General features: G+C 48.3%; 1 protein-coding gene across 1 annotated transcript in view; it reads right to left on the bottom strand.

The window, feature by feature from the left end:
* The window catches only part of SEZ6L (seizure related 6 homolog like), a 73668-nt gene that overhangs the window by 19101 nt on the left and 40047 nt on the right, over positions 1–14520 (bottom strand). Inside the window, exons 10-12 of the mRNA XM_029921599.1 lie at positions 10267–10463; positions 4398–4592; positions 1929–2120 (exon numbers count right to left, since the gene is read on the bottom strand). Of these exons, the coding sequence (XP_029777459.1) occupies positions 1929–2120; positions 4398–4592; positions 10267–10463 (584 nt within the window). The remainder of the gene's footprint in view (positions 1–1928; positions 2121–4397; positions 4593–10266; positions 10464–14520) is intronic.

Here is a 14520-nt window from a genome sequence, read left to right as displayed (position 1 = left end):
TCCTACGAGGACACCAGGCACTGGACTGGTGCCCATCCTAATCCCGTGGGACCTCCGTGAAGATCCTGGTTCCAAAAACGGTCCAAATTACAGTATTGGGGCTAGCCAACATTTATTTCCTTTCGGGAGATACAATTCTCCTTGTAACGCAGTGTCAACTTGCCCCAAGGGTCCGGGGGTGGGGAGGGGGGATGTGCTTGCGGGTAAGAGGTTAGGGCCAGAGGCTCTGACTCCACTGGGACATCCCTGCATGCATTTGTATCCTGCCACGTGAAATAAGGGCGAGGGCAAAGCTGGAGGAAGGGACCCTGGACTCCAAGCCCCGAGTCCCAGCTCGGCTCATGAAACAGCGTCGTGACCCTAATCACATGTCCCTGTGAGTCTCAGTTCCCCTTATAGAGACACACACACTCACACACGCATTCACAATATATATACACAGTGTGTGCATAAACACACCTATACATCCACATGCACGTATAATCCGTTTAGCAATGTGTTTTATATAATAGCTATTGTTGTCTGTTATCCTCTCTGAGGTTTGGTTTCTTTAGTATATTACACACATGTATGTTCACAAATGCATATAATGTGCTTAGCACAATGTCTTACACAATCAGTAAGTAATAACCATTATTATGTGTAAAAGGGCGTCAGTGTGTCTTATGTCTGAATTATCCATCAGCTGTATAGTGTTTTATCTCCGAGACGCCGTTAGGTCTGAAGGTCTAGGACTTGGACTAACGAGGCAGATGGGGACCCGGGTGTGCTTGTCCCCTTGTTCCATGGTATCACGGAATAACAAAGTGTCTCTTTTCTGTGCAGAAGCCTTTAAAATTGATGTAGCCTACTGGAAGCTTCTGGAACTCAGTCTGCTGTACCCTTAATGGAGCGGCTCCACACACATGCTATTAAAAAATATTAGCATGGCTGGAGCACCTGGGTGGCTCAGTTAAGCGTCCAACTTTGGCTCAGGTCATGATCTCACGGTTCATGAGTTCAAGCCCCGCATTGGGCTCTGTGCTGACAGAGTGGAGCCTGCCTGGGACTCTCTCTCTCTCCCCCCTCTTTCTGCCCCTCCCCTGCTTGCACACATGCACGCATGCTCTCTCTTTCTCTGAAAAATAAAAAAAAAACGTTAAAATATTAGTGTGGCAGATGGTTTCCAAGTCCACATTGTGTGAGGCTCTCTTCCTCTCTGCAGCCTCCTGCTTTCTCTAAGCAATGGTTCTGACCCCGGGCTGCACATCGGAACCCCAGGGGAACTCTGCAAAACCTCACTGCTCGCACCCCAGGCCGGGAGCATCAGACTCTCCAGTGAGTTTTAGAACTTCCTGGGTGATTCCACGTGCGGTCAGGCTGAGACCTCTAACCCCCGCCCTCCACCTCCCCTGCTTGGCAAGAATAGTCATCGCCCCCTCGTCAGAGTGACTTCGGAAGCCTTTTTGGATTTTTATGATTAAGAACCTCCACTTTTCTTAACCCAACATTTGTGGGTTAGTGGCTTCATACAGATAAGGCCAATGAGAGTTAAATACACCTGCTTTGTGTCCTGTGGACGACCTGGTTCTCAGTAGAGACAGGCAGGTCTGGGTTTGACCCTGGCCGCCACTCTTAACTGGCTGTGTGACACGGGGCACTGATTTGACTTCTCTGAACCTCCGTATCCTCTTCTTGGAACGGAGACAACAGTGCGATGCTCACGAGGCTACTCGAGGCAGAAGGGAGGTCAGTGACTTACCTCCGTGCCCCATACATTTCCTGTAAACGTTATGGTGTCCAATACCTTCAATCTGCTAGCTACGGCCGTGGGGCAGTAATAACAAACGCTCCCGACGGGTGGAGGGCCTCCTGCTCGCGGCCAGCCCTCCACCACAAACACGAGGAAGCCGCCCCACTCAGGCAACACACCAACAGGCAGGACTCACAAACGCAGTGGGGCAGGCGCGACGTCCAGATGGGCGTGCCCGTCTCGCGGCTGTAGCAGGTCAGAAGCGAGCTTCCTTCCAGCACGAAGCCCGGGTTGCAGGTGTACTGGATGGTGGTGCCCACCAGGAGCACGGGGTCCGAGATTAGGCGGGTCGAGTGGTCCACCTCCCCGGGGTCGGTGCAGTACATGACTAGAATGAAATCAGACCAGGAGGGCATTAGGTCTCCGGACGGTCGCAGGACTGCCGAGAACTACAGAAGGACGCAGAAAGCTTCCTAACTCAGTTCTCTCCCTGTTTGGAAGATCACGCCTCTGAGCTCATCAAACGTGGCTAGAGAACAGACCAGGACGAAATAGACTTGAATTCAATTCCACTTATAGGGAGTAACCCAAAGAAATATGTGCATCAGGGACCAAAGACTGACGCACGGTGTTGTACATGATTGCACTGTTATTTGTAAATGTACAAAAAACAGAGAGAGACAGAAACAGTGCAGACCCTTTAACAGGGGAAGAGTTAAACACAGGAGAGCCGTTCTTTAAAACCCTGAGCAACCACCGAGGAGCACCGAGTGAGGGAGCCTCCGCTGCTTTCTTTGTGGTGCTTGACTCTAACAAAACCAGCATCCATTGTTTTTCAATTAAAAAATCAATGTACATAAAGGGAAGACAGTAAACCAATTAAGAAGGAATGAAGTAGAACAACACGTGTGATATGAAGAAGCGTCTGGATTTCTGAGTTGCCAACAGCAGAGGCACAAGGCTGACCCTGTCCTAGCACGATATCGGTCCCTGAAGCTGCTTCTGTAGGGACACCCTTCCGTCTGTGTGCACACGATACACACGCACACGTGTAGGTTCAACACACGTGACGGCAACGACGCAGAACAGACCGTCGAGAGAGGCCTCCAAGCGTTGCGGGGCACGCCGTGAACATGCCTCATGATCCCACTCTCTGGGAATGATGCCGCTCTTGACGGTACGTTTAAAACATTTTATTTATTTATTTACATTAAAATTTTAAAGTTTATTTATTTATTTAATTTTATAAATGTTTATTTTTGAGAGAGCGTGTGAGCAAGGGAGGGACAGAGAGAGAGCGGGAGACAGAATCTTAAGCAGCTTCCAGGCTCTGAGCTGTCAGCACAGAGCTCGACGTGGGGCTCAAACCCATGAATCATGAGATCATGACCTGAACCAAAGTTGGACACTTAACTGACTCTGCCATCCAGGTGCCCCTATTTATTTATTTTTTAATGTTTATTTATTTTTGAGAGACAGAAAGCATGAGCCAGGGAAGGGCAGAGAGAGAGGGAGACAGGATCTGAAGCTGGCTCTGTGCTGTGAGCACAGAGCCTGCTACGGGGCTGGAACTCACAAACGCACATGATCATGACCTGAGCTGAAGTTGAACACTCAACCAACCGAGCCACACAGGCATCCCTAAAACATTTAAAAAAGAATGATGATGTAGATCATGTTAATGTGTCTGCGATGTGTCTTCGCACACGTGGAACTCCTCACTGTCAGTTTTTTATTTTCTATCACGATTCACACACGTGAACACAGACACTACGTAGTGTCATGGAACCAGTATTTACGCAGCCAATTTTGTGATATCTAGCAGGTTCTTCCATGTTTCTCCCAATTATAATTAATTTTCCTTGCCAATGGAATATTTCTGGCAGGGACTGCACGTAGCCCCCACAACTCTTCCCCAGCACCCTCTTTCTCTGCTGACACTTATTATTTCTTATTGTGCAACTGGTCACTCAAGGTAGGCTGAGCAGGTCTACCGAAGTAGCCCCAAGGTTCCCAGCAAATGGCTGCAGAATGGAGGCTTATGCAGGAGGAGGTAGGAAGCAAATGGTTCGTGGGGAAGAGGCCACCCTCAAGTTTACGTCCCCCTCTCCCACCAGCCAAGGCTTCGGTGTAGACACCAGAAGCACTTTCCATTTCTCTGGCGTTGTGAGACACCAGTCGCAGCTACCGCCGGCCACGCCTGGCCCTCACTCCCGACGCCGTCTTGTAGCCACGCAAGACCGTGCGAATTGGACCTGGGTGCCCCAGCTCAAAACCCCCATCAGAGCACGTAGCTGGCTTCATCCAGACAGCATCCATCCCAGCCTCTGGCTGGATTGGTCTTGCTTTGCTAGGACGGGCGTTTTAATGACCAGTCTGAATGACATTTTAACGCGGGCTTCCATTCCCGTTTCCCTCACTCTGCACTCAGTAGACTGCACTCAGTCTATTCCACTCGCTTCTGTCATCTGCCAGGCTTCCCGAGGCACCTGGGTCTGACAGCCCTGCCCTAGAGCTACAGGATGACATGTGGGACCAGTGTCAGCGAGCTGCCTGGGGTAAGAGGGAGGCCAGATCCCACAGTAAGCGATTCCGCTGCCCCACGGGACGGAGCCGCCCCCCCCCACCCCCCCGACCTAGAGGAAGAAAACTGGAGGGGTCTTACTTTTCTCACAAAATGGGGGGTCGCTGCTCCAGCTGAGGTCCCACTGGCAGGTGAGGGTGTCGCTCCCCACGATGTCATAGCCGGGGTCACACTGGTAGGTGATTCTGGCTCCTCTCACAAGCTCCGTGTGAGAAGTGGTTTTCCAGCCATTCTGGATCTCAGGCAAGTCTGAGCAGGAGTCATTCCGTGACACCTCTTTAAAACAAAAACGTCCTTAAGAGGGGGCGGGCCTTTCTGCGCGGGGTTCCCTTTACGCACATCAGAGGCAAGGAGCAAACAGAAGAAACCGTCTCCAGAAATAAGTAACACACTTCGAGAAATCCCTTAAATTGCAAGAACTCTGCTACAGCGGGATTTTTACAACGAGCTTTTCCCCATGGGCCACGGAGCTTACCAAGCATTCTTTTGGTTTGATAAAGTCGGTGTAGGAGTTAGAGGAAGACAAAATCCTAGCTCTGCCACTTACTAGCAATGTGATTTGGGGGGGAGGTGGCCACTCTGTGTCTCAGGTCCTTCCCTTCCATGATGCCCGCCCCCACCCTATTATTCTCACCTCCTGGAATTCACACTCTCCTGTGCTCCCGGCAACACTGAACAGGGCTGATGTGAGCAGCCAGTGGGCTCCTGCAGAAGTGATGATGTGTGACCCCCGAGCCTAGGTCATAAGAAACGTTGAGAGGCTCTGCTCCTGCTCTTTGGAGAAACCAACTGCCATGGCATAAGGATGTTCAGACAGCCCTCTGGAGAGATCCATGGGAGAGAATCTAAGGCTTCCTGCCAACAATGGGTATTGACTTGCTGGCCGCGAGCGTAAGCCATATTGGAAATGGAGTTTCCAGCCCCAATCAAGTTTTCAAATGAGTGCCACCCTGCCTGACACCGTGAGGACAAACTCAGGAGAAACTTCAAGTCAGAACCACCCAGCATGATCTGAATTCTGGACCCACAGAAACTGTGAGATCATAAATGTGCATTGCTAATTTTGGGGGCTGGGGATACTTTGTTACACAGCCTCATCCTAAGACTGCCTGTAAATGCATGGGTCTAACGGATTTGTGATACATATTTTTGTAACCTGGATTAAGATAGACACTCAGCTGTCGAAATAAAAATAATTATTGGTGCGTTCTTCCAGTCATGTTGCAAACCATCAGCGAGCATTAACCACACTCCCCAAGCAGGCTACCCACAGCTCACTCTCATAGCATCTTCCCCGGGAAGAATCCCGCTTTCCTTCGGCAAATCCTCGTTACTGAACCAGCAATCCAAAGCCTACTGTTCCTGCTCTTGCTTCCAAGTGTCCGCTCCATAGATTTTTGAGACACGAGCTAATTACGTTGTGTAATTAATCCGCAGCTCTTATGCGCTTCTGGGGAAAGCGGAGTACCTTCACCGTCCGCGGGAGAGTCATCTGAGACACGAGTGATGGCTTTTCCTGGGATTTCATCATGACTTTATTTGGGGAACAGATCTCATGGGTGTCTGCCAGCAGAAGGGGGGAGGGAAATGGCTCCTGGAACTGCTTTGTGGAGAAAAGTAGCCTCTATATTTAGGCCTTTGAAAAACCAGCCAAGCCCGGGATTCAGGACACAGCTGCAAATGTTCAAACTATGGATGAAAGGGGAAAAATGGGGGCAGATCCTGGATACACGGTTTGCCTTGTGCCAAGCGCTCAGAGGCGGAGAAAGGCTTGCTTGTCTGACTTTTCGGTCTGAGCCAGTATGGCCACACGCTCCCGTGAGACCGCCATCTCCTTTCGGTGTTCATCACATTCTTGAATATCATGTCGGAGACGCCATGACTCAGATCTTGGCGCCAGGATTTATGAATTCGCTGGCATTGGCTAAGTCACATAGCCCCCCTGTTCTTTGGTTACAGACTCAAGCCCCAGAGACCCTGAGCCAAAAATTTGCACATTTACCCAGCACCCGAGATGGTAGTTCTAGCATGATCCCTCCTTATGGGCCCTTAACTTGGTTAAGAGTGAGGAAGTTGGCCTAGGAGTTGGAGGATCTCCCTTCGGGTCTGTCTTTCTTTTAGAAGCTGTGTGATTCCAGTCATGTTGGAAAACATCTCTGAGCTTCACGGTCCTCAATCACAGAATTGAGATGAAGAATTATGGCCCTGGAGGTGCTGCGGTGGCTCAGTTGCTTGAGTGGATCCTGCGTGGGATTCTCTCTCCCTCCCCTGCTCACATTTGCATACATGCTCACTCATTCTCAAAATAAACAAACTGAAAAAAAGAATTATGACCTTTTCTATCACTTAAGGCAATGTGAAAACTAATTAATGTGCAGAATATGACACTAAGATGAGTTTAAAAATTTTTTTTTTTAATTTTAGAGCATGCATGAGTAGGGGAGGGGGCAGAGGGAGAGTGAGAGGGATTGCAGGGCTCGACCTCACAACCAAGAGATCATGACCTGAGCTGAAATCAAGAGTCAGACGCTTGACTGACTGAGCCACTCCAGCACCCCACTAAGATGAATTTTATATGGTTTCACCAATTTATTTGACTAAGATCTTGTGAGCACCTCCTATATGCCAGGCACTAGGAAAATGGGGATCTGAAGTCATGGGCCCAGGCTCATGGTCAAGAGCAGCATCACGGTCCAAGTTTTGGGCAAAAGAAAGACTTGAACACACCAAGTACAGGCCTCCGTGAACCGGGCTTATGCCCATGGCAGACATCACTAATCGATTATTGTAATCTCTTTCTTTGACTCAGACTGAGACCTCCCAAGAGCCACTGCCATTTGACCTACAACATGGAGCTTGTTAATTACCCTAGGATTGGAGGAATAAACACACAAGTGACTAATGTCTCTTTGAAAACCACTGCTTACCCATCTCTGCTTTTTTATTTCCTTGCTTCCATACACTTTGACCACAGGCACTCACAAAGCACAAGAGGCAGTGAGGATGGTTCTTTGCTGCTGTCTGGGCAAAGCTGAATTACAGGAGATCAGAACCATGTAAGCCCTGTGTGTTTCTGTAGAAGGTTCCACCAGCAGTCTTAGCAGATTAGCCGTGGCCACGTTGCAGAAGGGGCATCGCCTTGAGAGCAGTCTAGGGGCTTCAGAAATCTCTAGATGACCAAAGAAACCCCTGACCCTTCCATGAAATCTGTCTGTGGAATGAAGATGGCATCTATGCCTGGTTAAATGCAGGAGGGCAGCTATGTCCCCCACGCCATAGCAGACACCATGAGGCAATCATGTCAGTCTTCTCCCACCGACTTCAGGCGTGGCCTCCCTGCTGTTCTTTCCAACATGACCTTCAACATAGATAGTCACAAGCAACTAACTGGCATCAGAATTAAATACAGCAGCCCACCTGCTTTCCCTATGAAACTGAGTGTGTGTTTCTTTAACAGAAGTAAAAACAGAGCTGTTCTCTTCTTGTGTCAGGCACATTAGCTAGGCTTTGTGTCCCTAAAACCCCACGCTTGCCTCTCCCACCATAGCAGCACGTGACCCTGACATTGTTAATGGGACCGCCTCCCCCACTTTCGCCAGCCAGGGAAACAAAGGCAGGGAGAGCAGTCTATTTAGTCCTGGGTTCTGGTGCTTTGTGCAGGGCCTGGGGAGACTCTTGGGAGCCAAACTCTCTGGAAAATGGAGATAATGCATTTGAAGATGAAATAAAATAATGTATGTAGGAATGCCTGCCAAGTTCAAGTTGTCACACAAATCTAAAGTTTCAGCTTCAATAAATAGGAGTGCCTCCTCTTTAAGATGGCACCAAACTGAATGTGGGCCAGACTTCGTGTTAACCTTGAGCAGCCTTGCACAGTGTCAGATTTCTGCCACCAAGCAGAACACAGTTTTGGAAGACTGACTCGGGCACCAGAGGGGACAAATGAGCAAAACCATGACCTCATCTTCCAACTGGGAGGTGGAGAGGCAGGCAGGAGGAGAAGAGAGGTCTAAGGAGAGAGACTGAAGCCAAGTCACCAGAAACTCTCCCTCCAGAGGCAGCCAACTTTGGAGGGCACCTCGCCTGGATAGCCAGCAAGAGCTGTCCCGCTATGCCCAGCTCCCCCCGCCCTGGTAAGAAATGGAGAGCCCATGGAAAGTAGCAGCAATAACACACTGAAAATACTTAGCAGCACAATCAAGGGGAAAAAAGGCCCCCGAGAAACGTAAAAAAGAAGATCAACACTTATGTCTGCCTCTCTGAGAGGCATGTGCATAGCAGGAAGGAATGAGAAATGTCTACCAGCTGGAAACAAACACACCGAAAAATCCAGAGATGTATTTTCACATGCATGTGGCTCTTTGAGACTGCCAGTGGTCAGAGAAGGGTCTTGTATTTTAGAGGCAAGAGATGGTATGCAGCAGACAGTTTATATTAGGATGGATGGGCAAATCTTCAAGCCAGGGAAAGAAGGAACCAAAGACATGGGATCTGGATCAAGCCAGAGGGTGTTTGGTGATGGGCAATGGTAGCCAGGAGACTTGGAAGAAGGAGACTTCCTTTTATCCCCTTTTCCATCTGGGAAATCAAGGTGTCCACCTCACTCCTAGGGGACCCAAGTGAGTTCTCCAATCGCTGGCTGAATTCTGCCCATTGACATCCTCCGGGCACAACCACTCACCATCTTGGATGTCCAGAGAGGCTAGGTCTTAAGCACCCCTGGTGTCTCCCAATTTCTCTGCTGTTGCCAAGAAGATCAGGTGTGGAGAAACACTAAGAGGGGGAATCCAGAAGCCTGTGGATGAGCCTCAGGTGTGTTAGACACCGGAGCAGCTGTGGTACATCGTCTGGGATGGACAGAGGAGCAGGAAGAGCAGCAGAAGCTCCTGGTTGGCAGTGGGGGTGGTGGTGGAGGTAAGGACAGAAAGAGTTCTGTGTGGGTTGTGTTGAATCTGAGATGCCAGCTACACATGCAGAAGTGTAGTTAGTGGGGAGTTGGGTAGATGATTGGAGAGGTCAAGGTTGTAGGTATGAATTAGGGGCCAATGGCACACAGAGCGGTATTGTTTACAACCATGGGATAGGATGACAGGGCACATGGGTGAGTCTAGACAGACAGAGGACAGGACTCAGGATGGAGTTGGGACCCTCCAACCTTCAGAGGTTGAGCAGAGGAAGGTGATTTCCAGCCATGAAGAAGGGGGAGGTGTCACAGGTGGGGAATGAGGAGGGAAGGCTGTGGATGGAAGAAATAATACAAAGAGGGTGTTGGATGCTGGAGTGTGAACTTAGCTTGAACTTCATAGCAGGTGTTTTTTGGATTTTTCTTGTTCTGTTTTGACATGAGGGGGATAGAAAAAGTTTGGAAGCCACGTTGAAGAGGAAGGAAGACACCTATTGCCTCTCTAGGTTCTACAGAACAGGAGGTGAGAGGGAAGGTGCTGTCTGTGTTGGGTGGAGCTGCAGGGGAAGAAGAGACTTTAGGAAGAACCCAAGCTTCAGGTCAGGCAAGCTGGTGGAGACAGTGCTTTGAGAAGTTGCAAATATAAGAGAGTTTGCTGATGATATAAAATCCCAGCTGACCATAAAGGAAACACCATGAATCTGAAAGTCATGAGGCATTATCTACTAAGTCGTGGTATCAACCTTCTGGAGCGGCTATCAGTTTTTCCATTTTATGGATGACAAAAAAGAGACCCAGAGTGGCTATGTGACTTGCCCAAGATCATACAGCCCCTGATAGCAGAACTAAAACTCAAAACCTGGTCCTTCTGACCAGAGAGTCCAAACGTTTAAAAACTACATATATTTAATGTGCTAGTCTAGTAAATGATCTGTGTAGCACAAAGTCCCCACAAAAACTTATCCAGGAGAAATCATCTAAATACACACACACACACACACACACACACACACACACACACACACACTGACCGGAGGAGACACTTACCTATGTAGTTCATGATAAATCCTTGGCCCTTCCCGAAGATGAGGCCGGCAGGATCTGAGTGGAACTGGATGGTTAGGTCTGGTGTGGACGAGTACAGCTTCTGGGGGCCACTGTTCCCAAGGTACTGCCCCAAGATGTGAGGCATGACCTCATCGCCATCATAGATAGTCAGTATGTCGCTGTTACTCAGGTTCAGGCTGGGGGCGGGGCAGAGACAGGAGGAGAGGTCTCGTGAAACACAATCCTGGGCACACAGCAAGCCTTTGACTTATTTTTTCAGGCAACACACACATTCTGGAAACATCCTCCAAAGCAGGTGCCAGGCTAGGAGCCTGCGGGGAGGAAGGCATAGATCACAGATGTGATTGGGACATGCTGATCCTTCCCACAAGCATGCACAATGCCTGGGTTTAGGAGAGGGACTGTGCTTTTCAAGACTCGTGCAGGAGATGGTCCCACCTGCAAGGAGCTCGTGGCCCAGTCTAATGCCACATTGTCGGTGAAACTGCCTCCAAGGCTGGTAAAGTGCTGGGCACTGGGCTACATGCTGGGGGTGTGACATGGGTCTTTCATTCTTTGATGTAGAGCTTGCTGACTGCTTGCTAATTAGAACCTGCATTTTCCTGTCAAGTGAAATGATCCTTCCATTTGTCATGCGGCAAAGTCCTCAAAGTCAAAGCCAGGTATCTATTATGTGTAGGGGTGGGGCAGAGGGTGGATGGAGGCATCTTAGGCATCAAATACACTCCAACATGCTATCAGTATTTATAACATGAAAGGGTGACACATTTTCAGAGACTTGAATGCAAGAAAGCACCTTGACACTAAATATCAGGACTGCAATGGACAGTTAATAATCCAGAAAGCACTCCAAATGTGCCAGAGAAACATGTGTTATGTTAGGTGTGCTGGATAAAATGGATCCCTAATGGAAAAAATGCCAGATAATTCAGTGTTGGCTGCAGACAGCTATTAACTTATGCCTCTTTCCTGCCATTCTCCTTCTTCCTTTCTCTCTTACTTCTTTCTCCTTGTCTTGTGTCCCTCTCCCTAATATTTTTGAACACCTACTGGATGCCGAGCTGCGCTCAGGGGACACAAGAATCACAGAGCAGTGGTATATTTAGACTAGGAAGCCAGACACTTTGGTAACAATTAGGATTAAGAGGTGATGCTTGCTGTGGATCCTCAAGAAAAACTGGAGGGCTATCAGGTAGATAATCAGGGGTGGTGAGAAGGCAACACACCAGGCAGAAGGAGACAGGGAACGAGATCGTGGCTCCTGAAGGAACACACCCAGTGAGTGGGCAGTGCTCCCGGATGTGGATCTGGATGGCATCTTTCTAGGGATGAAAGCAGCCAGACACTGCCTAAGAAGATGCATTCTAGGAAGTGGCCTTGAGCAAAGTTCTTGGAAGTGCTGTACAGAGTGACAACAGCCCTCCCTTCTGGAGGCTTCATCCAGGGCCCCTGGGCAGGGGTGGTCAGGGAGGGCAGAGGAGGGTGGAAACCACTCCGGGCGGTGCTTCCAGGAGACTGAACAAAAACGACAGAAACACAAGGAAGCTGTGGAAGTGATGCTCATGGAAGGCCCTCTCATGTGCCTCAGGTAAACTTGCCCAAGGGCTGGCTTAGGGACACTCTAACTGCCCCCATACCCTCCATCAGCTTCCTTTGCACCACTTTCCTAATAAAAGCTGTCCACTTGCTTTGCACAGGTGGATTCGAGACAGAGCCCCTTGACTCATTCCCTCTGCCAGTTTCCAGCCTGTACAGCCTCTAGCCCCTATTGTACTGAGATCCCGGAGTTGTCACCTCCTGCACACACCATAGGCACTCAATATATGCTAGGGCATGAAAGAGGCTGCCAGAGAGGCTGTCTTGCAGCAGAAGTAGTGAGCTTGATGTCAGCTCTTGACCTGTGGTAGGGAAGAGCCTCTTAACTCTAAGAACCATGAAAACATCAATCGTTCATGAAAGGGCTGGATTAGGCTGGTGTGAAACATGTAGATCGCCGATATTTGTTCCGTAAGCTGACTTCACAGCTGATCTGCTGGTAACAGTGGGTTCCAGAGAGTCTGCAACTTGGCTTTATTCTATCTTTCATTTCAATGATCTAAATGCAGTAGAAGCAACTTCAAGGGTGGAAATCGCTTTCACTTCAAAACCCTAACATTGCTCTTTGTCCTTTGTAAAGCAGGAAACAGCAGTGCGCTGGAAAGAGCACACTGCCTTGGAAATCAGAAACCTTTGGTTTGATTCCTGGCTCTGATACTTGCACAGAGGCATGCGGGTTTTCTGAAGTTCCTTGTCTATGAATCAGGCTTAATATTTCCAGTCTATGTCATGGGCTTCCGGAGTGAGATAAGACGTGCTGAAACTCTGGGTTTAAACTCCAGATCCATTGACAACACCTGAGGAAGTCTGGTCAAATCATCTGAATGTCCTATCATTATGAACATCACCTTCACCACCATCACCCCCCTGCCACCATCACCACCACCACCACCACCATCGTCATCATCACCATCACCACCATCATCACCATCACTGTCACACGATCATCACCAATATCATCATCACCACCATCATCATCACCACCACCATCACCATCACTGTCATCAGCATCACCACCATCATCATCACCATCATCATCACTATTATAATCATCACTATCATCATCACCATCGTCACTATCACCACCATCATCATCACCACCACCATCACCATCACCACCATTGCCACCACCACCATCATCATCACCATCATCATCTGCTGGGAGCTGCATTGGCCTTACTGGATGACACAGTCACAGTGAGGAAATGACAGATGTTTGCACAGCTCCTGCCATGAGAGGCAAAACTGGTATCTCCTTCTATTACTACTGCTCATGTTGAAAATAAGCCTGTTGTCATTATTTAGGCCTCACAGCATTCCAAATCAAACCAATATTCCCCACACAGTTACCCATAAGAAAAAAACATTTTCCTGTCCCTACATAAGAAATTTTAGACCAAAACATTATAAATATTTGACAAAAGGCCCTTCTAATGAGCCTTGCGGACCCAAAACATAGACTTAAAGGGATTAAAAACACAAAAATTGCATTTGAGTCTGGCCCGGAGAAAAAGAGCCTAACTTGGAGATAAAAAATAAACACAAGGTCAAAAACATAGTCCATTTGAGTCTGGTCTGAAGAGAATTGGATCCTAAACTGGAGATTAGAAGTGGAAAACAAGGACAGGGCATTCCTTGTGCTACATTCTACCTTGTGCTGACTTCAGTTATGAGGAATCTTAGCTTTATTGGCTTAAATGATATGTATATCATCCTGTTTTTTGTTAAAATATCCTGTTATGTTCTTGGTTGTGGGATTTGCTCAACCTCACTGTAAGTGCATTACATGACTTGGTTGTAATTTGTTAATCAAAAACAAAGTCATAATTACTGGCAAAAAACTGACCTGCACAAAATAAAATAGGTTTGTCACTTTCTTATACTTGGGGACTGATGCAAAAATAAATGGGACAGTTCTCTATATAATTTTTATGATTAAAGCTCTTATCATAAAAAATTAGTCATTATAAAAAATTCTATTTTTTAATGTCATCACTTCCAATGATTAAAACATCTTATCACAAAAAATTAGTCACTGCAAACAATTCCTATTTTCTGATGTCATGTTATTGGTTGATCAATAAAAAGAGACAAGAAAGAGACAGAGCAGAGATGCCTGCCTGGTGATCAAGGAAGACACATGTGGCTCTCTCATCACTCTCTCTCATGCAGACACTGTTCATCCTTTCAGGGACCCCTGGACCTGTTGGGGGGGCTGGACTCTGGCAATCATCACCATCATCACCACCACCATCATCATCACCACCACCACCATCATCACCACCACCACCATCATCACCACCACCACCATCATCATCACCACCACCACCATCATCATCATCATCACCACCACCATCATCATCACCACCACCATCATCACCACCACCACCACCATCATCATCATCACCACCATCATCAACACCACCACCACCACCATCATCACCACCACCACCATCATCACCATCATCATCACTGTCACCACCACCACCATCATCACCACCACCACCATCATCACCACCATCATCATCATCACCACCACCACCATCATCATCATCACCACCATCAACACCACCACCACCACCATCATCACCACCACCATCAACACCACCACCACCATCATCACCACCACCATCATCA

The sequence above is a fragment of the Suricata suricatta genome, chromosome 14 (assembly GCF_006229205.1).
Source record: "Suricata suricatta isolate VVHF042 chromosome 14, meerkat_22Aug2017_6uvM2_HiC, whole genome shotgun sequence".
Classification (NCBI taxonomy): domain Eukaryota; kingdom Metazoa; phylum Chordata; class Mammalia; order Carnivora; family Herpestidae; genus Suricata; species Suricata suricatta.
This window is presented reverse-complemented; position numbering and strand designations above follow the sequence as displayed.